Source organism: Engystomops pustulosus, chromosome 2 (genome assembly GCF_040894005.1).
Source record: "Engystomops pustulosus chromosome 2, aEngPut4.maternal, whole genome shotgun sequence".
Taxonomy (NCBI): Eukaryota; Metazoa; Chordata; class Amphibia; order Anura; family Leptodactylidae; genus Engystomops; species Engystomops pustulosus.
This window is the reverse complement of record NC_092412.1, coordinates 164,881,897-164,908,086: the sequence shown is the minus strand read 5'-3', so window position 1 is coordinate 164,908,086 and position 26,190 is coordinate 164,881,897. Positions and strand designations below refer to the sequence as shown.

General features: G+C 41.2%; 1 protein-coding gene and 1 pseudogene across 4 annotated transcripts in view; both read right to left on the bottom strand.

Moving 5' to 3' along the window:
- LOC140118847 (mitogen-activated protein kinase 14) overlaps positions 1-26,190 on the bottom strand; it is a 337,108-nt gene that overhangs the window by 295,103 nt on the left and 15,815 nt on the right. For all 4 annotated transcript variants that reach the window (XM_072137220.1, XM_072137218.1, XM_072137219.1 and 1 more), the window contains exon 3: positions 9,904-9,962. In XM_072137220.1, the coding sequence (XP_071993321.1) occupies positions 9,904-9,962 (59 nt within the window). The remainder of the gene's footprint in view (positions 1-9,903; positions 9,963-26,190) is intronic.
- LOC140116643 (T-complex protein 1 subunit beta pseudogene) lies at positions 1,788-2,546 on the bottom strand (annotated as a pseudogene).

Genomic DNA, 26,190 nt, shown 5'->3' with positions numbered 1-26,190 from the left:
GAGGTGGGTTTACGACCATCCCTGAGGAGATTATGGAAACCTTTACAAAGTATTATGAGGACCTCTATTCATCCTTGAATCCTGCATCACAAAAAGAAATAGCAGATTACTTAGGGGATTGTATCATCCCACAGGTTTCCATGGAGGGGAAAGACGCCCTAGATAGGGAAATCAGCGTGGAGGAGGTCCAGCGGGTGCTAGCCAGAGCACCGGGGGGCAGCACGCCGGGATTGGATGACATTCCCTTTGAATTCTATGATTTATACAAGGAAGAACTCCTGGGGCATCTGGTTGAGGTCTGGAATTGCTCCTTAGAGAAGGGGTGTCTACCCCCCTCAATGAGAGAGGCACTTATTACATTAATACCAAAACCTGACAAAGATAGACGTAAAGTCGAGGCCTATCGACCCATCTCTCTTATTAATGTTGACAACAAGTTACTTGCCAAGGTCTTATCTGAAAGGTTGAGGGCAGTAATTAGGGAGGTGGTACATGTGGACCAAAACGGCTTTATGCCAGGAGGTTCGACATTGGACAACCTCCGTAGGCTCTTTTTAAATATGCAGGTCATGCCATCTAACCCCGGACAGCGTTCCCTGATGTTCTTGGATGCTTCCAGGGCATTCGATACCCTGGAATGGAACTTTTTATGGCAAACAATGGAAAAAATGGGTTTTGGCCAGAAGTTCATCTCCTGGGTGAAACTCTTATACTCTGATCCATCAGCAAGAATATTAATTAATGGAAAGGTTTCTAGACCCTTCGGATTAAGAAGAGGTTCCCGACAAGGCTGCCCACTCTCTCCACTCCTTTTTGCAATCGCCATGGAGCCGCTGGCATGTAAAATAAGACAAGATCATGACATCGTCGGATTTAGATACGAGGGAACGCATGAAAAAATATTATATGCCGGCGATGTTTTGCTATATCTGGTGGAATACAAGTCAATTGATAAAAGTTTTTGGGGTATTCGGGGACTTTGGGAATTTCTCCAGATTACGCATTAATTGGCATAAATCGTCATGGATGCCCCTAGATATAGCAAAAGTACACCTCCCTCAGGAACTGGTTATTATTGACAGGGGCCAAACGGTAAAATACCTGGGTATTCACATTTCAGACAATCTAATGGATTATGTAGGTAAAAATATTCTCCCATTGGTAGCTGATTTAAGGAAGAGAGTTCAGGTGTGGAGAAAACTTCCATTGATTATGATGGGAAGAATTGCGGTAGCCAAGATGATAATGCTTCCCAAGCTCCTATATACCCTAGCGGCCTCCCCGGTAATGATTTCAAATAAGATATTTAAGATTATTGAAAGCCTATTGGCCGACCTGGTCTGGCGAGGCAAGCAACCCCGCCTTAAGATGGAAGTTCTTAAACAACCACACGAGAAGGGCATGTTTGGTTTACCGGATTTGAAAATGCATTTTATTATCTCCCAAACAAAGTAAATCTTAGTTTGGGATAACCTCCCTTGGCGACCCACTGTAAATACCAGCTAAAACAGTACAGTTATAACGTGTTAGAACTACTTGAGACCGGGATCTGGAAGTGCCACAAAAAAGACAGTTCATTGACCACTCTGAAGCTTATGGCAGGAGTTTGGGAAGAACTCAAGGCCAAATTTAACATCATGGGACTCGCCTCCATTACCCCTGGGGCAATGAGTTCTGGAAGGTGCCCGACTCCAATGCTAGACCATGGATAGAGAAGAATGTGAAATATGTTAAACAAATATTTAACAATGGAGTTCTCAAATCCTTCTGGCAATTACTGGAGGAATTTAGATCAATTGTCTGTTAATGAAGCAGTTGATGCCATGTTTTAGAATCCGCTCCACCTTCTCCTTCATCTTCTCTTTTTCTGCCAATTCGATTTCAGCCACTTTTGCAGTAGAGTCCACACGTACACGTGAACCAAAAACCTTTATTTTGTCAGTGTCCATTCCGGTATTTGCAATAAGTATCTTTGCATTTTCAATACGTTTTGGCTGGTTTACTCCAATTATCTTGTCCAACAGGAAACCTTCATCCAAATAGGACTCTGTTAGACTTCCTCCTAGCTTCTTAATGACATGTATAGCCTCCAGATTTCCAGAACCCTTTAGCCTCAGAACAGCTTCCACAGCAAGTTTTGAAAAGTGATCTTTATGGTGAGTCAAGAGCTTAGAAGACAGTGTTGTTCTGGCAATATTCAGAAGATCAGTCTCAAACTTCTCTTTATCATTTCCATGATCCAATGCTGCTTTAAGCAGTGCTTCTCTGGCAACCTGAGTAGCTTGTCTCCAACCAGAAATTATAGTCTGTGGATGAAGCTTCTTAGCAATCAAAAGTTCAGCCTCTCTAAGTAACTCAGCTGCAAGTACAGTCACTGATGTTGTTCCATCACCTACTTCATCATCCTGGACTTTGGACATATCTACTAATACTTGAGCAGCAGGATTGTCAATTCCAATAGCCTTTAGAATGGTGGCTCCATCATTAGTCACAGTAACACTGCTGTCTCTGCCACTACTTAGGAGGATCTTGTCCATGCCTTTTGGTCCTACAAGGATCTGGTCACTATACATATCTACAGTTAAAGTCTTGGTGGAGGGCATTGGAAGAATCGGTGGGTTGCGTGGGGGATTCCCACCCAATCATGGATCGTCTCCAGGGATGGTTGGGCTTTAAAATTAACAATAATAAGCTCTCATGGCTTCTTCCGGTGAATAGTCATCAAAATAATTTGATGAGAATAATAGATAAATGGACTGGAGAGGTGGGCATCATTGAGGAAATAACCTGGAAAAGGGTACTTAGGGATGTAAAAAGGGTCCTTTTGGTCCCGGCCCAGGGCCTCGCCCAATTATTTATCCTAAATCGTATATACTACTCCCCGAAAATCCTTTCTAGATTTGGCAGAGGGACTGTTTACTGCAACAAGTGCGGTAGGGAAAAAGCCGATGATATACATATGTTATGGTCCTGTCCAAAGATTAGGTCATTTTGGGGGGATGTATTGGAAGATATTGAAAGGATCTTCGAGGTTGACATATCAGACTCACTCCTGACCTGCGTCCTGGGTATATTTGACACCGTAGAAAGAATGTTAGACAGCACGTTCTGATTAAACTATTATTTGTGGCAAGGTTCTGCCTGATAAGGAAATGGATAGCTAAGGATAGTTCGACAGTTGGGATGTGGCAGAGAACTGTGAATAATACCATTCTAGCTGGAGGCTTTGCGAGTATGCTGAGAGGTGGAGCTGGTTGGGAAAAAATAAGCAGAGACTGGCAGATATGGATTGACGCCAAGTTCTGTCGGAAAGAGATACTGATGATGGGAAGAGAGTGAATTGCTACTAGGGGGGACAAGGGTGAGAGAGAGACACAGGTTTTTTTTTTTTCTTCTTCTCTGGGGTTGGGGTTTTGGGTGGGGAATTATTGGGGTGGGCATGGATTAAATTTAGTACCTTTTGCATTAACATGTAATATGGGAAATATAGGCAAATTATTAATATTAACCATTCTAAACACTACGCTAACTTTGGTATTTTGGGTCGAAGCATTTTATAGTATAATACTTACTTGGTTATGGGATGTGTTTTTTTAAGAAATTACGTATTTTTGTGAAACTTTGTTAACTCAAAAAGCTATGTCATGTCTTAAGTTTTTAAACATTTTCACATGGTTGATTGAAAGATTGTAAATTTTTGTAAAATGAATAAAATAAAAATTTATAAAAAAAAAAAAAACAGCCCTGTAGCCACTTGGAAGACGGCAATACAAAAATGATAGATTTTTCCCCACATTAGTGTTTTATTTGACAAATTTAGTAAAACGTAAGAAAAAATATTCATGTCTGGTATCCCCGTAATGTATCGGCCCATAGAATGAAGATAACACGATTTACGTTGAACACCAAAAAAAAAAAAAAAAAAATTAAAAATCCAATACAGAATTGATGCTTTTCTACTCCTGACCTAAAAAAAAATTCTTACATTTTCAACAATAGGGGTTAGCAACCCCAAAATGGTAACACTGGAAAAAGCATCTCATCCCACAAAAAAATGCCATCACATGGCCCAAAGAGCAAAAATTTTATAGCCTGCAAAACGGGGCAATGAGGAAACTAAAATCCTGGCAGTTCCAGGGAGCTCCTTCCCTTCTGCACCTCGCTGTGCGCCCATAAAACAAGTCACGGCCACATGTGGGGGGTCTCTGTACTCAGGAGAAATTATAGAACAAATTGTATGGTGGGTTTTATCTTTTGGAAAATGTGTAAATTTTAGGGCTTAATGAATGTATAACCGGCACAATTTGACCATTCTAAATTTCACTTCCCTTTTGATTCAATTACTATAAAGATCTCAAGGGGTTAACAAGCTTGAGGGGTGCAGATTTGAAAATGGGTTGGTTATATAGGGGGTTTTGATGCTACATATGTAAAATTTCATTCAAAACAGTATTTATCCCTAAAATAGTCAATTCTGAAAATCCAGAAAAGCGATATTCAATTTGTAAGCCGCGTGACATCCAAATAAATTATCCAGACATTTCAAAAATGATGAAAATGTAAAGTAGACATATGGGAAATTATATTCATCTATTTATTTAGGTGGAAAATCTATCTGCCTGAAAACGCAATGATTTCGAATTTCAAAAATGGCAAATTTTTTAAAAAAATTAGGGGACTTTTAATACTTTTTTTTATTGTAACTTTTATTTACAGTTTTGTTAACACGTTTAACTGTCTCTTTCTGGGACTACACCGATGTAGCTCTGATGTACCCCTGAAACCTGGGCCAGGGGTAGATGGGGTGATCCTGACTGAGGCAGACACAAAAGCCCTATAGGAGCCGTGGTAAAGTTTTTTTTTTAAAAGTATTTATTTTTGCAATTTTTGAAATTTTATACAATTATAATAAACAAAACCAGAAAACAAGATTGTCTGTCACATATTTCCTTCCCCCCATTACAGGATTATTATACAACAGCCATGGTAACAGTCAGGTTCTTGCTGTATTTCAAAACTACCTGAGGGATATTACACAGTAGATAACAGCAGGATAATGCAGCCAGACATCTTGATACAACACAAATAACTATTGACACATAGAGAATCAGTCACACACACACACACACATACCAGCACGCTCAGTCTCCTTCATCATGGAGAGGAGTATATATCACATGTGGTTATAAGGCTGTATGGGGAGTCGCGCACCATCTGGACCAGATGCGATCAAACTTCTGGGGACACTTCCTGTTGGTATACAGGGACCGGTAGTGGGGAATGACACTGTTAATAAGTAGTATCCGTCTTTTTAATGGAGGGAGCCGTGGTAAAGTTTGACAACAACGCCTAAAGGGTTTGTCACAGGACTCCCAGCTACGGCAAGCAATTTTCTTAACCCCTTGTTTTCATTTTAATGACCAGGCCATCTTTTACAAATCTGACATTGATTACTTTGGATAACAACAACTTTGGAAGACTTAAATTTACCAGGATAGTTGTTTTTTTCATTACAAATTAGGCTTTATTATAGTGAAAAAAATTTGAGAGCTCTCGGGTCTGCGGCAGGATAGATCGGCTCCAACGGTAAGCTCACCAGGGGGAAGTGGTCCGAAGCACGGGGGACATGCTTGCCCACGTTGTATAAGGGTTTTTTTCTGATCCCTGGTGTTAGTGGGGGTCTGAGTTGTGACGACACAGCCCGACACCGGCACTTGTGGGACCCAATGAATAATTAATGGACCCAATGTATCCTTAAGGAACGCCATAAAAACACAACATAGTGGTCATTAAAAAGGTTAATAACCTTTTAATGTACCCAAAAATGTACACACTCACAAAAGATTAAATGAGAACATGCACACCAAAGTGTGTTACTTAATTTCTCTTGAATATGTCAATACTGCTGTGGACTTTCCTTGCGTAGCTGCACTCCTATAAAGCCGGATGCACAAGGAGAGTTTCAGTGCATGTACACAAGACTTGGAGACTGCCGGGTGACATTACCAGCAGTCTCAAGGGTGCCAAGGGTGGAATCCGGCTACAATTAAAATGTAGGGGGAGTTAATATATCATCAGCCCCTATATTTCAATAATACCGATGTATTGATAAATTCACTAGTTTTCAGCTGAATGACCACACTTGATTTTTCAAATCTGACATGTCTCACGATAATTGGTTATAACTTCGGAACGCTTTAATAAATCCCGGTAATTTTGAGAATGTTATCTTGTGATACATTGTACTTCATGTTAGTTATAAAATGATAAAGTATTGTGATTCGTTCTGAAAAAAAGGGAAAATTTGGCAAAAGTTTGTAAAAATTCTTCATTTTCCAAGTTTGAAATGTTCTGCTTTCCAGACAGGAAGTAAAACTACCCAAAAAGCTTGCTAATTAACATTTACGGAATGTCTGCTTTATGTTGAGATGATATTTTATGTGTCCTCTCACTTTTCTAGGATGTTATGAGGTGCAGAACTTTAGGTGCCATTTTTCTCATTTTCAGGAAAATTGCCAAAACTCACATTTTGAGGGACAACTCAGCTTCCAAGTGACTTTGAAAGGCCTAAATAATAGTAACACCCCATAAAAGACCCCACTGTAAAACAACTTCTATTAAGTCTATTAACCCTTTAAGTGTTTCACATGGGTTAAAACAATATGGACCTGCGATTTAGAAACTATGGAATTTTTTTGGAAAATACATTCATTTAGGCCAAACTGACAGTTTCAGAATAAATTAAATGATGAAACGCACTGCAACGTTTGATGCCCAATTCCTCCCGAGTGTACTTATAGCCCATATGTGGTGGCAAACTTCTGTACGGGCGCACGGCCAAGTATAGAATGAATGGAGGCGCCATTCACAGCAGATTTGTATTGTCACATTGTAAAACCTATACATTTTTTTTTTTTTGGTAATGCAAACATATGAGGGCTTATTTTTTACCGGATGAGATACGATGTATAGATAATTTATTTTGGGGGTCTATAGCTTATTCATGAGATTTTATTAACCATTTCAAGCGGGACACAAAATCATCAATTTTTATTTTTGATTTTTAGCATTTTTTTCCCCCGCTCACCGCAACATAAAAATAATATTTAATCTTTATTCTCTGGATTACTGCGATTGCGGTGATACCAAAATTTATATAGTTTTGCTTATCTTTGCTCAATTTTCCTGAGCAAAACCAATATTGGAGAATATCGCATTGTTTTTACTATTGACAACTTTTTAGGGCCATAACTTCTGTATTTTTCTGTTGTCAGACCTGGTTGAGGGCTTATTTTTTGCAAAAAGAGTTCTTTTCAGTCGTATCATATTAGGGAACGTAACTTTTTTTGATCACTTTTTAGAACATTTTTTGTGATGGTGTTTGATGAAAAATTGTATATTATGGGAAGTTTTTCGAGTTTTTTACGTCGTTCACCGAACGGTTTCAATATGGATTTAGATTTATTGTACAGATTGATACGGACGCGGTGATACCAGATATGTAAGCATTTTTGTGTTTTATATACTTTATTTGCATTTCATGTGTAACTGGGGAGATTATGGGACATTTATTTAATTATATAATAAAATGATTTCATTTTTTTTTTACTTTCTAACATTTTCTACTTCTTGGCTTGAACAAGCGAACGTCGGATCGCTTGCTCAAGCCTTTACACTGCAATACACTTGTATTGCAGTGTATAGTGAAAGTAACTGAGCATGCTGCGCAGGAAGGCAGAACCCAGCGAGAAGAGGAGCAGGAAGCCCCGGGTCACTCGTCGGAACCCGGGGCTGCGGTAGGTGTTAGTGCCAGGTCTGGGCTGTAAGATCACAGCCCGACACCGGCACCAGCGAGACCCGGTGTCCCGAAATCTTCTTCTGACGCCGTAGAAAGGCGTACGCGTCAGAAGAAGTACCCTTAATGACCGTCGTAAAAAGCTGATACGGCGGTCATTAAGGGGTTAATAAAGTAGACAAACAGGTCAGTTATAGGAGTCTAGTATATCTGTTATAGTATATCTGATGATGATGCTCTCTGCACTGTACTGTACTATGCGTCTACAGACTATGGTGTAGTATACTAAAGGCTTAGATGATGTGTTTGCCGCTTTCTAATAAGGCTGCCCTTACATTTGTTATTCATTGGGCCGATCCGGCAGTCTGTGATGCACATGTTTTTGAGACGCTTAGTAACATTAGGGTATAATAGGGGATATTAGGGGTGCCTTTAACTCTGACATACGCCGTAGAGTTTTGGAGACGCTAACTCATTCAATAATTAAAACAGGATCCCTCTGGAAGTACGTTACCTATGAAGTGTAAATATCAATATTTTCCTTGATATACCTGCACTTTTGTAATATTATCACTGTAATACACATACATTTGTAATATCACTGTAATACACATACGTACTATGAAATACATGCACTATGAATATATGTGAGGTATTTTGTGCATGATGAATGAAGTTTTATGTAAAATATCATTATGCTTATAAATTGCTAATGGATAGCACACGTTGCTTTAGTCCCCAGCATTTTATTTTTGAAGGGGGTTAAAAAGGTAATTGCACCACACATTTATACGTTTGCTTCCAAATATGGAAATTCCCAATATATGGATAGTTCTTTAGTGGAAAACGGCAGGGATAAAAAAGGGAGAAAGCTTTGAGAAGGGCATATTTTGTAGTTCTTAAGGCCTCCCGCCAACAGCTGCATACAGCCTCCCGCCAACAGCTGCATACAGCCTCCCGCCAACAGCTGCATACAGCCTCCCGCCAACAGCTGCATACAGCCTCCCGCCAACAGCTGCATACAGCCTCCCGCCAACAGCTGCATACAGCCTCCCGCCAACAGCTGCATACAGCCTCCCGCCAACAGCTGCATACAGCCTCCCGCCAACAGCTGCATACAGCCTCCCGCCAACAGCTGCATACAGCCTCCCGCCAACAGCTGCATACAGCCTCCCGCCAACAGCTGCATACAGCCTCCCGCCAACAGCTGCATACAGCCTCCCGCCAACAGCTGCATACAGCCTCCCGCCAACAGCTGCATACAGCCTCCCGCCAACTATAAAACCTGATGCAGTAAAAATTAACATTTATATCATTCTCAAAACCTTTGGCCATGACTGTATGTTTAACAGTATATATTTTTCACACCAATTGCACTCACGTTCACACCTTTCATTCTTTAATCATTTTTTTTTATTAGGAGGCCTTCATTCTCCAAGTTCCAATTGGTGAAACTGCAGCGCCCCATGGACCTATCGGCTATGAGTGTTTACTCATTATAACCCAAGAGATCTATCAGACACCATACAAGCTCTTTCTTGCAAAAGGAGATTTCAGCGTTCACCCTATACAGTCCTCCATATCTTTCCCTGGTAATTTCTCTATTGTGTGGACACTGTGCTAACTGACAAAGATAAGCTATTTCATTTACAAATCTAGATCTAAAAGTACATTTTCTGCTTTGTACATTTTTCCCGATTATATGTTGGTGTAATATATATGTGCCCTCACCTGCAACAGGAATTACACATCAATAAAATCAGCAGATTCCAGACCTCGGCACTGTTGCCAGTCCATGAAAACCAGCAAGCACACATTTTATAAATCATAGACCGACAACAGTCATGTACATAATGCTGTTTTTGTCATGTCACTTCAGCAGCCTCCGTGTAAAAACGGACCATCAGAAACTGAAGCCCTGGTGCTTTAACAGTAGTATTCCACTTTATTTTTAAAAGAACCTGTCCATTTAGCAAAGCCAAAATGTATGTTCAAGATATTTATAGTACAGTGTGGAGGCAGAAGGAATTGGAAGATTAAGAAATGTTACAATTCTTACTATGGGGTATACAACATCAATACGTTATATAAATTAGCCATGTACTCACACATCACTGAACTCCTCAAATGACTTTGTTGGGGTAAAAACATCTAATAGCCCAATAACCTGTTAGAAGAAAACAAATAATTAAAACCAAATCAATAGGTATACATAATGTAATGTGCTCGTATAATACCACTGTGTGATATATGATATATACATATGTACACATATACACATATATTGTGAAAATTTGCTCTCCGAAATTTTTGTTTCCTGTAATCCGAAGGCAGCACTGAATGGTTAAAGTCTATCTTCTCCTATTGGACAGAAGATAACAATTAATAAGCAATAGTGATTGACTCCCAATAATAAAACGCCCCAAGGCATTTAGCACATGTGTTCTTAATGCAGCAATATCAAAATTTATTGGGGGGGGGGGGGGGGTTACTTGTGCTTCCTTTGGACTACAGGAAACAAAAATTTTCGGTGAGTAAATTTTCATATTCCTGGTCGTCCTCAGACAGCCCAGAATGGGACGTGAGAAGCAATTAAAAAAAAAAAAAAAAAAAAAGGGTGGGATTAAGTAGAGGCAGCCATACTAAGCAGCCGGGATGTTTTACGAAGGTTAAAGGGTTTGACCAGAATGCGGCTTTACATATCTGGTCCAGTGTAATCTACGCCATCTCAGCCCAGGAATATGCTGTAGATCTGGTTGCATGTGCTCCAAGATTCAATTTGGAAGGAATATCCTTTAGCTGATAACAAAGAAATAACACTTTTGCTCCATCTTGCCAAGGTTGGTTTGCTTCCCCTTTTGCCCAAGTTAGGACCTCTGAATTGCAGAAATAAAGCTTCTGACTGTCTAAAGGAATCAACTTTTTGCAAAGAGCATATCACTGCTCTTTTTGTCTCCAGAGCCCATAGTCTTATTTGTTCTTCCTTACAAGACTCCTTCCTTCGTTCAAGGCTAACTGCGAGGAAACCTTGGGAAGAAAACCTGGCATTGTACGAAGGGTCAAACAATCGTTCATAATTCTCATGTATGGTTCTTTACACGAGAACGCCTGGATCTCAATTATTCTGGGGGCAGAGCAGATGGCTACCAAAAATACAGTTTTCCAGGAGAGAAGATGTAGGGCTATCTCCTGGATTGGCTCAAAAGGCTTCTGGGCTAAGTGTTTCCAGGATAACCGACAGGTCCCATGACGGAAGTGGAGAATAAGCAGGTTCATAGAAAAGACACCTCCCATGGTGAAATTTATGGTCTTAAAATGAACCTTCAATGTATTGAATTGCAATCGTTTTTTCAGGCCATCTTGAAGGAATTGTCACAGAACAGGAAGGTAGTACTGACACTGAGGTAGTATGGTAGTAGAGGTTTATTCGTGGAGCAGATGTTGTCTGCAGATCTTCCAAATTTGCTGATAAACTTTCAGAGTTTTTGGTTTTCTAGTAGTAAATAATGTATTCAAAAATCCTGATTTTCTCAGTTGCCCCATTTCAGCTTCCAAGCCGTAAAGTGAAGATGGTCCAGGTTGAGGTGAGGAGACCATTCTGGTGTAAAAGAACCTTGCAGAGGGGCAATTTCCAGAATTTTCCCTCTGACCTGGCTAGGAGCAGAGAATGAGCTGGAACCAGTTTTTTTTCAGCTGAATGAGAGGGAATCCACAGTAACAGATTCTCCTGTTTGTTTAGGGAGCCCAATATTGGAAGTTGGGAAATGTTGCTTGTTACTTTTTGTCAGGATTTTAAATCATGATGAGTAGAGAACTCAGTGTCCTAGTCAGATTCTGTAGTCTCTATAACTGCCCTGGAGTCAGTCAGTAAGGATGACTCCTCCTGCAGTGGGGAACACCCTTCACAAAACTCAGTCTCACAATCATCAGGCAGAGGCTGCTAACATGTTACACCTGTGTCTGGACTTTCTGGAGCTTTTTCTCCCTTCAGTAGCATCTAGAGCAGTGGTTCTCAACCTGTGAGTCGCGACCGCGGTGGGGGTCGAACGACCGAAACACAGGGGTCGCCTAAAGCCATCGGAGCCACGATTTTATTGCATTTTTTAGCACAAATACAATATTCTTGTACATGGTTTGGGGTCACCGCAACATGAGGAACTGTATTGCGGGGTCACAGCATTAGAAAGTTGAGAACCACTGATCTAGAGCAAGAGACACAGACATTACCATATGCATATAACAGGCACAAGGAATTCAGGAGTTCTGGGTAGACTCTGTTGTAGCACTGCTGTCTGGCAAGTGCTATCCACGCAACATACTTACCTCGTTTACAGAACATCTTGCGTTACCAGAACGCACTATGTGTGAGCAGATAGGCACCGCAGCAACCTGGAAGTCGAGAAACACATTGTGCGCCCTGTGCATAACCACCGAGTCCATCAGAACTGGCGCACAAACACAGGAGAGACCGGCAATGGAGACCCCAACCATTGAGAGATGGAAGGAGGAGAAACACCATGTCTGAACTATACAAGTTGCTCCTTATACACAGGAAGGTATTTGGCATCTATAGCCTGACAAAGTTACATGTTATGCATTAGCGTGTCAAAACTGTGAAAGAGACCAAACCAATATGGAGTATATCAAATGAGGATATTAAAGAGTGACAAAAAAAGTGCCAGAGCGGAAGAAGAATGAACTCCTATGTTAACCATTCTGATCATGGTACATAGTGTAAATTGGAATGGAGTAAGGTCATTACAGTAACAATATATATAAGGGCCATATGTCAGATACTCATTGATTACTGAAGTATCCTGAACTCTGTTACTGTAAGCAAAAAAACCTCCAGCACTATTGGTTTTTGAATGTATATTCCAAAGGGGCCCTATGATGCCAGTGATATCCTTGCATCCGGGGCTGCCGAATGAATATAGAAAGATGTATCATCCATGTGTAATCTGCTGAGGGTGCAGAAGTAGATCTGCATAGTTTAAACTCATGCCACAAAGTGTGTCACTCACTAATAGTAGTGGAATAACACTTCAAAAAAGAGTTACATAAAATCACAGGTAAAAAACACAGCGCATCAAAGAGAGGGTAAAGTAATACAGTAATGTGTGTCCGGGGGTTCCAAGTAGTAGGTAGAGCTGAGATTAAGCTGCGTTGTCCAGTATACCGGCAATGCTTGAGCTGGGATAGATAGCCAGTATTCGTGGAGGTAAAAAACGGGACGTGAAACCGCGCTTCTCAGAGTCAATAATGCTTTATTTCGACTACGTGTTTCGGGGGCGTAACGCTCCCTTCCTCAGGTCCATATAAACATACAGGGTTCTGGTTAAAAGATATAAAATTGTAAGATTTTGGTCTCTCTGGGGGTGGAGAGAATCTGTAGTAGAAGAGTCTACTTGATCTAACAGATCATATAATATACATAATGGGAAATTCAAGTCTATTCTCTTTGAAAAGTGATAGTGTAGTCCGTATATATTGCATGGTAAAATTCAGATATGTGGAGTACTTGAACACATACAAATTGATATAAAAACATAAATAAACTAGTAAACAAATGGTGTGATCATACATAGTTAAAAATTTTTTATAAAGACATACATAAACCAATATATGATGTGATGAGAAAGAAGGGTTTTTAGATATAGTGCACTAACCGGAGAGCCTCCTATGAGGATATAAGGGGTGAGTGATCCTCCTTAACCCCTAGGCGCACCAGGACGTTATAGTACGTCCCCGGGGCTAGATACTTAGCGCACGGGGACGTTCTATAACGTCCTGCTTCTGGCACCGGCTCACGAACGGAGCCAGTACCAGAAGCAGCGGCTGTCAGCTGTCTAGTACAGCTGACAGCCTGCGCTAACACCCGCAATCGGAGCCGGCTCCGGCTCCGATCGCGGGTGTTAACCCCTAACACCCTGTAAGGGTGTTTGCGCTGTGGATCGGATCCCCCGTGCCGCTTACCGGGGGATCCAATCCAATTCTGGGCAGCTCCGAGGACTGGCATGTGCCCCGGAGCTGCCCGGTCTCCCTGGTAGTCAGACCCCTTCCGTAGTATTGTAGAGCAGTGTATTGAACTTGAACCAGTGATCAGAGCATCACTGGTTCAAGTACAAGTATGTATAATTAAAAAAAAAGTCAAAAACACTAAAGTTAATACATTAGAATAAATAAAAAATAAATGCATTAAAATATAAGCCCCTAAAATGTCACTTTCCTATAAAAACACTTAATAAAGTATAAAAAACACAAAAAAACCCCGCATATTTTGTATTGCCGCGTCCGTAACAATCTGTAGAATAAAACAGAATAGTTACTGGACCCGCACGGTACACGCCGTAGAAAAAAAACCCAAAAACGTTAAGAAAAAAGATCATTTTTAATTAATACCCTATAAAAAATGCTCTAAAAAGTAATTTAAAAAAATGTTATGCACTCCAAAATAAGCCCACTAAAAAGAACAACTCTTCTCGCAAAAAATAAGCCCCTAACTAGAACTAGAATAAAATTACTTGATTACAAAACTTGGGATTATTCAGTTTAAAAAAAAGAAGACTGAGGGGAGACCTCATTACAATGTACAAATACCTGAACGGACAGTACAAGGATCTCTCCAAAGCTCTTTTTATACCTAGGCCTGTGACCAGGACAAGGGGGCATCGTCTGCGCCTAGAGGAGAGGTGATTTTACCATCACCATAGACAAAGGTTCTTTACTGTAAGAGCAGTGAGACTATGGAACTCTCTGCCGCAGGAGGTTGTTATGGCGGACTCTATGTACATGTTCAAGAGAGGCCTGGATGCCTTTCTGAAGAGAAAAAATATCACGGGTTATGGGGATAAAACATTTATTTAATTCTTAAAGGTGGGACTTGATGGACTGGCATCTTTTTCCAGCCTTATATCAGTGGTTGGCAGTTTGCAGGGGAGGGAAGGGTCTGGAACAGGGATTAGACGGAAGTAGCAACAGGTCCGCAGTAGATACAAAACGATCACAAATAGAACAGATGCCACCTGCAACTATTTCTACCCAGACAAGCACAGACTAGTATCAAACACTGATCTGCATGCTTTTCAGGACTAGAATGCAATGTGCAGATCAGATTTTACCAATTTGAAGCTCCCTCCAGTGATTCAATTGGTGCGTCAGGACAGACCAACCAATCAGATGTATTTGGGAGGTAGCATGATGCTACCTCGTAATCAGGAAGAGGAGGTAAAAGAAGAGAAGGGACCCTGTGGACCACAAGGGAAGATGGCTGGCAGCCATCTTGCCCCCATGATAATGATTTACACCGTTCCACGGCATTGATCTGGTTCTATCTAGCACAGCGCCAATCACCACCTTTTATTACACTTTCTCTATCCCTCTATGCTGCGTTGTCCCTACCATTGCTGCTGTATCCTTGTCGGACAGCAGCCAATGCTATCGGGCGCTGGGAGAAAAGCGGGGATGAGGCAGAACCACTCGGGACCACCCAGGATAGATGGATTGCTGACGCTATCTCCCAAAGAAGCTGCATGCTGGCAAATCATCTGTCTGTCATGATCCAATCTGATCAGTCAGGATGGTGGCACAATGCCACCCCTGTCATCGGGCAGAAGGAGGTGATTGGTGCTTACATAGACAGCACTGATCACCTCCTGTTCTACTGAAATGATGTTGCTTTAGCGTCGCTTAACTCTTTCATTGCTGCAATCAGCTGGCTTGAATTGACCAGCCGATGGCAGCAAATGTGGGCATAGGGTGAAGTTTATAGTATCATAGTTTAGTATCATAGTTTATACGGTTGAATAAAGACACTTGTCTATCAAGTTCAACCAAGTAAGGGAAGGGATTCGATGAGGAAGGGATTTAGGGGAAACAATTCTATATAACATAACCATCAATGTTATTTAGGTGTAAAAAGGCATCTAGACCCTTCTTGAAGCTCTCTGCTGTCCCTGCTGTGACCAGAGCCTGAGGCAGGCTATTCCACAGATTGACAGTTCTCATAGTAAAAAAAAGCCCTGTCGCCTCTGGTGATTAAACCTTGATTTCTCCAAACGGAGACAGTGCCCCCTCATCTTTTGATTTGATTTAATCTGAAACAACTTACCACCATATTTTTTGTATGGACCATTCATATATTTAAATAGATTAATCATGTCCCCTCGTGGTCATCTCTTTTCCAGACTAAATAAATCTAGTTGTTTTAATCTTTCCTCATAACTCAGACCCTCCATACCACTTATTATTTTTGTGGCTCTACGTTGAACCCGCTCCAGCTCCAGGGCATCCTTTTTATGGACCGGTGCCCAGAACTGGACAGCATATTCCAGGTGAGGCCGAACCAATGCCTTGTACAGTGGTAATATTACATCCTTATCCCGATAGTCCATACCACTTTTGATACAAGACAAGATCCTGCTGGTTTTGAGGCTTCTGATTGACATTGCATGCTGTTATTCAATTTATGATCTACTAGTACCCCCAGGTCCTTCTCAACAAGGGACTCTCCCAGATTTACTCCCCCAAGGACATATTTTGCCTTTGGATTATTTGCCCCCAGGTGCATAACCTTACATTTATCCACATTAAACCTCATTTGCCAAGTGGATGACCAAACATTCAGTTTGTCCAAGTCACCCTGCAGCATCCTCCATAGACGGTATTACACTACATAGCTTGGTGTCATCTGCAAAAATAGACAGTGCTATGAATTCCTACCTCTATATCATTAATACATATATTAAATAGTAGTGGACCAAGCACAGAACCCTGGGGTAAACCACTCATAACTGGTGACCATTCCGAATAGGAATCATTGACCTCAACTCTCTGAATACGATCCTTCAGCCAGTTCTTAATCCAATTGCAAGTAATTCCTGCCAAAAAAATAGACCTTATTTTACCCATCAGGCATCAGAGTGAAAGTGTCAAATGCCTTTGCAAAATCCAAGAACACAATATCCACAGCTGCTCTTCCATCCAGGCATCTACTCACCTCTTCATAAAAGCAGATCAGGTTAGTTTGACAACTTCTATTCTTAGTAAACCCATGCTGGCTGTCACTTATTATACTATTTGAGGTCACATACTCCAGTATGTAGTCTTTTACTAACCCTTCCAATATTTTCCCCACAATGGAAGTTAAGCTTACAGGCCTGTAATTGCCTGGTGAAGTTCTAGAGCCCTTTTTATATATTGGCACCACATTTGCCTTGCGCCAGTCACTTGGCACCACACCAGACATTACGGAATCTCTGAAGATTTTAGACAGCGGTACAGCAATAAGAGAACTGAGTTCTTTAAGAACTCTGGGGTGTAACCCATCTGGTCCAGGAGCCTTGTACACATTGATTTTATTGAGGTTAGATTGGATCATGTCTATATTCAGCCAGTCTAGTATGATACAGGATGCATGACCTGCACTGGCACCACCCAGAAGTTCTTTCTTCTATCGTATAAACGAAGCTAAAAAACCTATTAAGTATCTCCGACTTCTCTTGATCTCCACTCAACGATGCCCCATTTTCAGAATAAAGGGGTCCAACCTGTTCTTACCCATTTTGTTCTGCAATGATATACTTAAAAAATTACTTGGGATTTGTTTTGCTATCTTTAGCCACCTGTCTTTCATTTTGTATTTTGGTTGATTTGATTTCCTTTTACAGATTTTGGCAAGTTTTTTTAAGTATTTAAAGCCTCAGGTGACCCGTCAGATTTATATTTTTTAAATGCCCTCTTTCTCATTAATTGCCCTTTTAACTGTAGCTGTAAGCCACACAGGGTGTAATCTCGCCCGTCTATACTTGTTGCCTATTGGAATAAATTTAGAAGTATAAAAACCCAGGATAGATTTGAATTTCTCCCATTTAACATTAGTATCATCATTTGACAGAATCTGATCCCAGTCTACAGTATATCCTGTAGTGCAGCCCTGAATTTCTGGAAATTAGCCCTCTTAAAATTCAAAGTTTTTGATTTTACCACCTGTTTCTGCTTTTTACAGTTTAAGAGGAAAATAATTATATTATGATCGCTGTTCCCAAGAGGATCCCGGACACTGACAAACTGACACGGAAATCACGCGGTCCAACAATGCATCACCTCTTGTGGGATCTTCTACAAGCTGCACCATAAAATTATCCTGCAGAAAGTTGATAAAATGTCTCCCCTTCACAGATGAAAAAGAGCCCTGACCCCAATTTATATTTGGAAAGTTAAAGTCTCCCATTATCACTACGGTCCCCTCCTGTGCAGCCAGCTCCATCCGTTTATATAGGTGACCCTATTTCCTCAGAGATGTTAGGGGGTCTATATATTACAGCAAAAATAATTTTCTCAAAGCTCACTGTCTGTTGACACAGTGGTCATTACAATGCAGGATGTAACAGGAATGCATGATGCTTTAAGTCACCTCAGTGCTATGAGCCAACGGCTCATTACCATATTTTTAGTAAATAATTTTCTTGGACAAAGACGCCAAAAGCTGATGCAGAAGACCCCCTAAGGTAACGAGCATTACGGTGGAGACAGTCTACCACCAGCAAATCTGGTGGTCGATGTCCTTTAAAATGTGCCCTCCTCCAGCCTGCCAGCTAAAGGCAAAATATAGAAGAAGCTGCCGAAGACTTTCACTTTGCAGAAGTCCTCTGCATCGGTAGCTGAACTTGGAAAACGGTGATGGAATAATGTGGTACACATTTATAACATATTTTGGTAAACGTTAATACAGATTTAAAAATCTTTAATTTGAAAAAAACAAAAAGCTTTTTATCACATTTGAAGTCCATTATTGGCAAATTTTATAAATGAAAAAAAATGGTGTAATCAATAAAACTACCCTATCAAGTTAAAGTCTCACATGTCATTAAGAAAAACAAATTAAAAACTTATGATATGTAAAGCTTTTCCAGAGATATCTCCATTTAAAGAAGCGCAGAGCAGAACATCAAAAATTGACCTTCAGACATTCAGACACCAGTTAACACCAGTCATGAAGGGGTTAATGAATGTAAATTTTAGGGCTAAATGAACTTATTACTGACAAAATTCTGACTAATAACTAACAATCTTCCTAAAAGCAGTTTCTGAGTTTGAGGGGTGCAGATTTTAAAATTAAGACATCTCTGGGTGAGATCTATATATAGAGATACCAGTCCCCGGGTTACATACAAGATAGGGTCTCTAGGTTTGTTCATAAGTTGAATTTGTATGCAAGTCGGAACTGTATATTTTATCATTGTAATCCCAGCCAGAACTTTTTTGGTCTCTGTGACGATTGGATTTATCAATCAATTATCCTCCAAAAATGATCCCCTTGAAAAAAGATGGAAAACCAACTTATTTGTAAGCCATGTGAAAGCCTGAAGCAGAAATGTAGGAAAATTTACTTCGTATTAATCACCAAAATGAGTTGCTGTCAAAGAATTAGATATAGAATTTTGAAAATGCTATTTTTTTCAGAAAACTTGGTCATTTAAAAAAACATTTTTATAAACAAAAAAAAAAAAATGCCAATATGTCAATATGTAATGAACCACTCCCCCCCCCCCCCCAAAAAAAAACCTCAAGCTATCTCAAAACCACTTTTGTACATTACATCAACGCACGTCAGATTATAATAAATGGGATTGAGCCCTAACCCCTAAACGACATGTGATGTAATAGTACGTCACATGCTGGGTGCACGGAGAGGGCTCACGGGCTGAGCCCTCTCCACAGCCGGTAAGTCTTTGCTACATATTGCAGCAAAGGCTTACCGGTAACACCCGCTGACCGCTGCCTTCCAAGAGGAACGTTGCTCCCCGTGATGTCATCAGGAAGCAGCGATCCGTAGTCATGACAGCCTCGGGTCTTAGACTGCCTTGGTTTAACCATTTCATTACAATGTGAGGAGGGAAATCCCCATATACTGCCATACTGTAGTCTTCACTATCAAAAGTATTTCTGAATATATAATGTTGGCGTTGCCAGCGTGAGAAGAAGAAAAATAAAAAAAGAAAATAACTGTTTAACCTGTTCACGCTCAGCGTCCAACATATCGGACACTGAGAAAAGTGACTTGACGCTCAGCGTTCAATATATATTGGATGAGAGCGCTATTCGCATTTAGGACGTCACCCTGTCGCAAAACAGGGTGACATGTCGGTGGGAGGTGTTGGCATCGTTAGCCGATACCCCACTGACATACCAGTGTTACCCTGTTCAAGTGCTTCACTTCCAGATAAACTGCGGCATGCGGAACTGTTAGAAGAAATCAGAGAGGTCTCCCTAAGTCGCTGCTAGGGAAAAAGCTCAGAAGGCACGAGAGCCGAGTACTAAGCAGCGGCTCAGTATTGTGAGTTAGGTACAAGGACAAGAGGGCGTCCTTGTACTAACAACAATACATGGGCATACCACCACCCCTTGCCCCTGTACGAGGTACCAATGCAGAAGCCCCCAAGCCCGACTGTATTTTGCATTATAATAGGTACATAGGAGGGGGGCACTTGTCGGGCAGGGTGCTTCAGCCATTTAACGCCATTTGGAAGTTGAGGGTATGGTACAAGAAGCTGGCCATGCATCATGCAGATGGCACTGTATAATGCTTAAGTTTTACATTCATGTGCCGGCATTTCCTGGAATTTCAAGAGGTGGTAGTCAAGAAGTTGATTTTGACAGACCAGGAAGGGCCTGCCTTAAAAGGAGCAGCTAACATTGTTTCAGTGATTGCTCCATTAACACAGGTGTGGGTGTTGATGAGGACAGGGCTGGAGATCAAACTGTCATGATTAAGTAAGAATCACAACACTGGACACTTTAACATCTTGCCGACCGAGGACGAACTATATCGTCCTCGCGCGGCAAGGGGTGTATGGAGAGAGCTCACGAGCTGAGCTCTCTCCATACACAGCGGGTAACGGCTGTATAAAACAGCCAACACCCGCCTGTCACTGCCGCGGTCGGTGCTGGCACCGATCACGGCAGTTAACCAGTTAAGTGCCGCGGTAGAACCCGACCGCGGGACATAACATACCATTATGTGGGCGCCGCCATCTTGGACGATCGGTTGCTATAGCAGCCTAGAGTCTCATTGAGACTCGTAGGCTTGCCATGTGCAATGATTTATAGCAGCCAGCAGAGGGCAGGCTATTAAAAATCATTGTAAAATTGCTATATACTGCAATACAGTAGTATTGCAGTATATAGTATTAGCAATCGGACCCTGCAGGGTTAAATTACCCTGGAGGATCTTAAATAATGGTAAAAAAAAATAAAGTTTAAATCACCCCCCTTTCCCCAGAACTGATATAAATATAAATAAACAGTAAAAATCATAAACACTTTAGGTATCATCGCGTCCCAAAATGTCTGATCTATCAAAATATATTAGCATAACGGAAATTGGCGCCCAAATTCAAAATGCCACTTTTTTGCCATTTTGAAAAATATAAAAAATTCTATAAAAAGTGATCAAAAGGCCATACAGTCCTCAAAATGATAGCATTAAAAACGTCATCAAAAGTTGCAAAAAATGACACCACCCACAGCTCTGTGCACTGAAGTATGAAAAAGTTATCAGTGCCAGAACATGGCAAAATGAAGAATTTTTTTTGTACAGAAGGTTTTAATTTTTTTAAATGTATAAAAACATTAATAAACCTGTACAAATTTGGTATTCTTGTTATCATACTGAACCAAAGAATAAAATAGACATGTGATTTGGGGTGCTCAGTGAAAGCTGTAAAATCCAAGCCCACAAGAAAACGGCGCAAATGCGTTTTTTCATCATTTTCACTGCATTCTCAATTTTTCCCGCTTCCCAGTACACTGCATGGAATAATAAATACCATCACTATGAAGTGCAATTTGTTACGCAGAAAACAAGCCCAAACAGAGCTTTTTACATGGAGAAATAAAAAAAGTTACAGATTTTTGAAGGTGGGGAGTGAAAAATTAAAATGCAAAAACGAAAAAGGGCCACGTCCCTAAGGGGTTAAAAGGAGGCTGGTGCTTGGCATTATTGTTTCTCTTCTGTTAACCCCTTATCACCGACACTAGTTTTCAGCTTGATGACCAGACTTGATTTTTCAAATCTGCCCTGTATCACTATAAGTGGTTTTAACTTCGGAACGCTTTAACCTATCCAGGTGATTTTGAAACGGTTTTCTCGTGACACATTGTACTTCATGTTAGTTACAAAATTTAAGTGATAAGTTTTGCGTTTCGTTCTGAAAAAAAGTGAAAATTTGGCAAAAGCTTGTAAAAATTCTTCATTTTCCAAGTTTGAAATGTTCTGCTTTCCAGATAGGAAGTAAAACTACCCAAAAAGCTTGATAATTAACATTTATGGAATGTCTGCTTTATGTTGAGATGATATTTTATGCGTCCTGTCATTTTTCTAGGATGTTATGGGGCGCAGAACTTTAGGTGCGATTTTTCTCATTTTCATGAAAATTGCCAAAACTCACATTTTAAGGGACAACTCCGCGTCCAAGTGACTTTGAAAGGCCTAAATAATAGTAAACCTCATAAATTACCCCATTATAGAAACTTCACCCCTCAACGTATGTAAAACAACTTCTATTAAGTCTATTAACCCTTTAAGTGTTTCACATGGGTTAAAACAATATGGACCTGCGATTTAGAAACTATGGAATTTCTTTGGAAAATACATTCATTTAGGCCAAAACTGACCGTTTCAGAATAAATTAAATGATGAAACGCACTGCAACGTTTGATGCCCAATTCCTCCCGAGTGTACTGATACCCCATATGTGGTGGTAAACTGCTGTATGGGCACACGGCCGAGTATAAAATGAAAGCAGCGCTATTCACTGCAGATTTGTATTGTCACATTGTACAACGTATACATTTTAATTCTTTTTGGTAATGCAAACATATGAGGGCTTATTTTTTACGGGATGATATACAGTGTATATATAATTCATTTTGGGAGTCTAAAGCTTATTCATGAGATTTTATTAACTATTTCAAGGGGAACACAAAATCATCAATTTTTATTTTGGATTTTTAGCATTTTTTTTTCCCCCCGCTCACCGTAATGTAAAAATAATATTTAATCTTTATTCTCTGGTTCACTATGATTATGGTGATACCTCATTTATATAGTTTTTCTCATCTTTGCTCAATTTTCCTGAGCAAAACCAATATTGGAGAAAATCGCATTGTTTTTACTATTGACAACTTTTCAGGGCCATAACTTCTGTATTTTTCTGTTGTCAGATCTGGTTGAGGGCTTATTTTTTTGCGAAAAGAGTTGTTCTTTTCAGTCGTATCATATTCGGGAACGAAACTTTTTTGATCACTTTTTAGAAAAAGTGTATATTACAGGAATTTTTTCGAGTTTTTTTTTACGTCGTTCACCGAGCAGGTTCAATATTGATTTAGATTTATTGTACAGATTGATACGGACGCGGTGATACCAAATATGTACGTGTTTTTGTTTTTATATACTTTATTTGCATTTTATGTGTAACTGGGGAGATTATGGGACTTTTATTTTATTTATTTAATTATATTCTAAAATGACTAAATCTTTTTTTTTTTTTTTTTTAACTTTTTTACATTATCTACCGTATATACTCATGTATAAGCCGAGTTTTTCAGCACAAAATATGTGCTGAAAAACTTCCCCTCGGCTTATACACGAATCATAAAAAATAATAAACTTATATACTCACCCTCCGGTGGCCCCGACCTGCAGCGTTGCTCTCCCGATGTCCGCGCGGGTCCTCTTCTGGCTTCGGCACCCGTTTTATGTCTTCACTAACTTCGTGCCGCCTGGAGGAAAAACATGGCGACGCCCGGCAGTTCGTGAAGACAGAAGACGGGCACCGAAGCCAGAAGAGGACCCGCACGGACATCGGGGGGAGCAGCGCTGCAGGTCGGGGCCACCGGAGGGTGAGTATATAAGTTTATTATTTTCTTTTAATGGGGGGCAGGGCTGCATACGACCGGGGGCAGGGCTGCATACGACCGGGGGCAGGGCTGCATACGACCGGGGGCAGGGCTGCATACGACCGGGGGCAGGGCTGCATACGACCGGGGGCAGGGCTGCATACGACCGGGGGCAGGGCTGCATACGACCGGGGGCAGGGCTGCATACGACCGGGGGCAGGGCTGCATACTGCTGGGGGGGTCTGTGACTAATGCATTTCCCACCCTCGGCTTATACTGGAGTCAATAGGTTTTCCCAGTTTTTGATGGTAAAATTAGGGGTCTCGGCTTATACTGATCATCCGATCACTTGTTCAAGCCTTTACACTGCAATACACTTGTATTGCAGTGTATTGTGTTAGTAACTGAGCATGCTCAGTTACACACAGCTGGGTCCTGCCAGGAGGCGGAACCCAGCACAGAGAGGAGCCGACAGCCCCGGGTCACTCGTCGGAACCCGGGCTGCGGCAGGAGGGATCGGATCCCCCGGTAAGCACACCGGGGGGTCCGATCCATGGGGGACACACTTGCACGCAGCAGTCATGCTTGACTCCAAGACTCCAGGGCACCCAAGAAGGACCAGCAAGCGCCAGGATCGCCTCTTAAAAGTGTTTCAGCTTCGGGATCGGGCTTCCAGCACTGCAGAGCTTGCTCAGGAATGGCAGCAGGCAGGTGTGAGTGCATCTGCACGTACTGTGAGGCGGAGACTCTTGGAGCAAGGCCTGGTGTCAAGGAGGGCAGCAAAGAAGCCACTTCTCTCCAGAAAAACATCAGTGACAGACTGATATTCTGCAAAAGGTACAGGGAGTGGACTGCTGAGGACTGGGGTAAAGTCATTTTCTCTGATGAATCCCCCTTCCGATTGTTTGGAACATCTAGAAAACAGCTTGTTCGGAGAAGACAAGATGAGCGATACCACCAGTCTTGTCTCATGCCAACTGTAAAGCATCCTGCAACCATTCATGTGTGGGGTTGTTTCTCAGCCAAGGGAATCGGCTCTCTCAGTCTTGCCTAAAAACACATCCATGAATAGAGAATGGTACCAGAATGTCCTCCAAGAGCAACTTCTCCCAACCGTCCAACAGCAGTTTGGTGATCAACAATGCCTTTTCCAGCATGAAGGAGCACCTTGCCAGAAAGCAAAGGTGATAACTAAATGGCTCAGGGAACAAAACAGAGATTTTGGGTCCATGGCCTGGAAACTCCCCAGATCTTAATCCCATTGAGAACATCAAGAGACGGGTGGTCAATCATCAAGAGACGGGTGGACAAACAAAAACCAGCAAATTGTGACAAAATGCAAGCATTGATGGTGCAAGAATGGACTGCTATCAGTCAGGATTTGGTCCAGAAGTTGATTGAGAGCATGCCAGGGAGAATTGCAGAGGTCCTGAAGAAGAAGGGTCAACACTGCAAATATTGACTTGCTGCATTAACTTATTATAACTGTCAATAAAAGTTGTTACTCATATGATTGCACTTCTATTTCTGTATGTGATAAAAACATCTGACAAACACACATAAAAACCAGAAGGCAACAGATTATGTGAAAATATAATATTCGTGTCATTCTCAAAACTTTTCGCCAAGAATGTACCAGGGAAGCACTTTCCAGGAGAAGTTCCCCAAACTGCCAGCAAGGGAAGGGCCCAGAAGAGGTGCAGGGTGTGCTCAAAAAGGGGCATTAAAAAAACCCACACCATCTACCTGTGTGACACGTGCCCCGAGAAACCAGGGTTATGCATGAAGGATTGTTTCCCGATTTACCACACGTCCCTGGATATGTAATTGTACCATGATGCACACAGCTCACACAGCTTATACATCATGCCGCATCTTCCCTGCTGAGCTCTGCCGTGTGCTCAGCCTGTAGATTATTGCTGTACCCGTGGCAGGAGCTGGGCACAAGATGACATAATGCATAATGTGTGCTATGCTCTAACCATTATGCATCATCCTTGGGGTCCACCTGTGGGGTTAAAATGCTCACTACACCCCTAGATTCATTTATGGAGGGGGGCAGTTTTCAAATAGGATCAGTTCTCAGGGGTTTCTACTGTACTCATCCCCACGGGCAACTACAAATGTTTTATGTCAAAAAAAATAAAATAAATGTCTGTGCTCCAAATAACATTCTCTTCCAAGTTGTGTCTCCATCTTGTAACCTATTGCCACACATAGGGTATTGCCATAACCGTAATAACCCGCAGAATGATTTTTGGGGTGTTTATCCGCAGTGGCATGAGTTGGGCTGATTTCATTTGTCACTACAATAACACATTTAAGTAAAAAAATGCAATTTTAAACACACACCCATTCTTTGTATTATATTTGAGCCAGCATTTCAGAGGTTAAAATGCTCATACAACCCTAGAATAATACTTTCTCCTTTCCTAAAATTGGGTCACTACTCGGGAGCTTCTATTGCATTGGTACCTCAGGGGCACCCCAACACC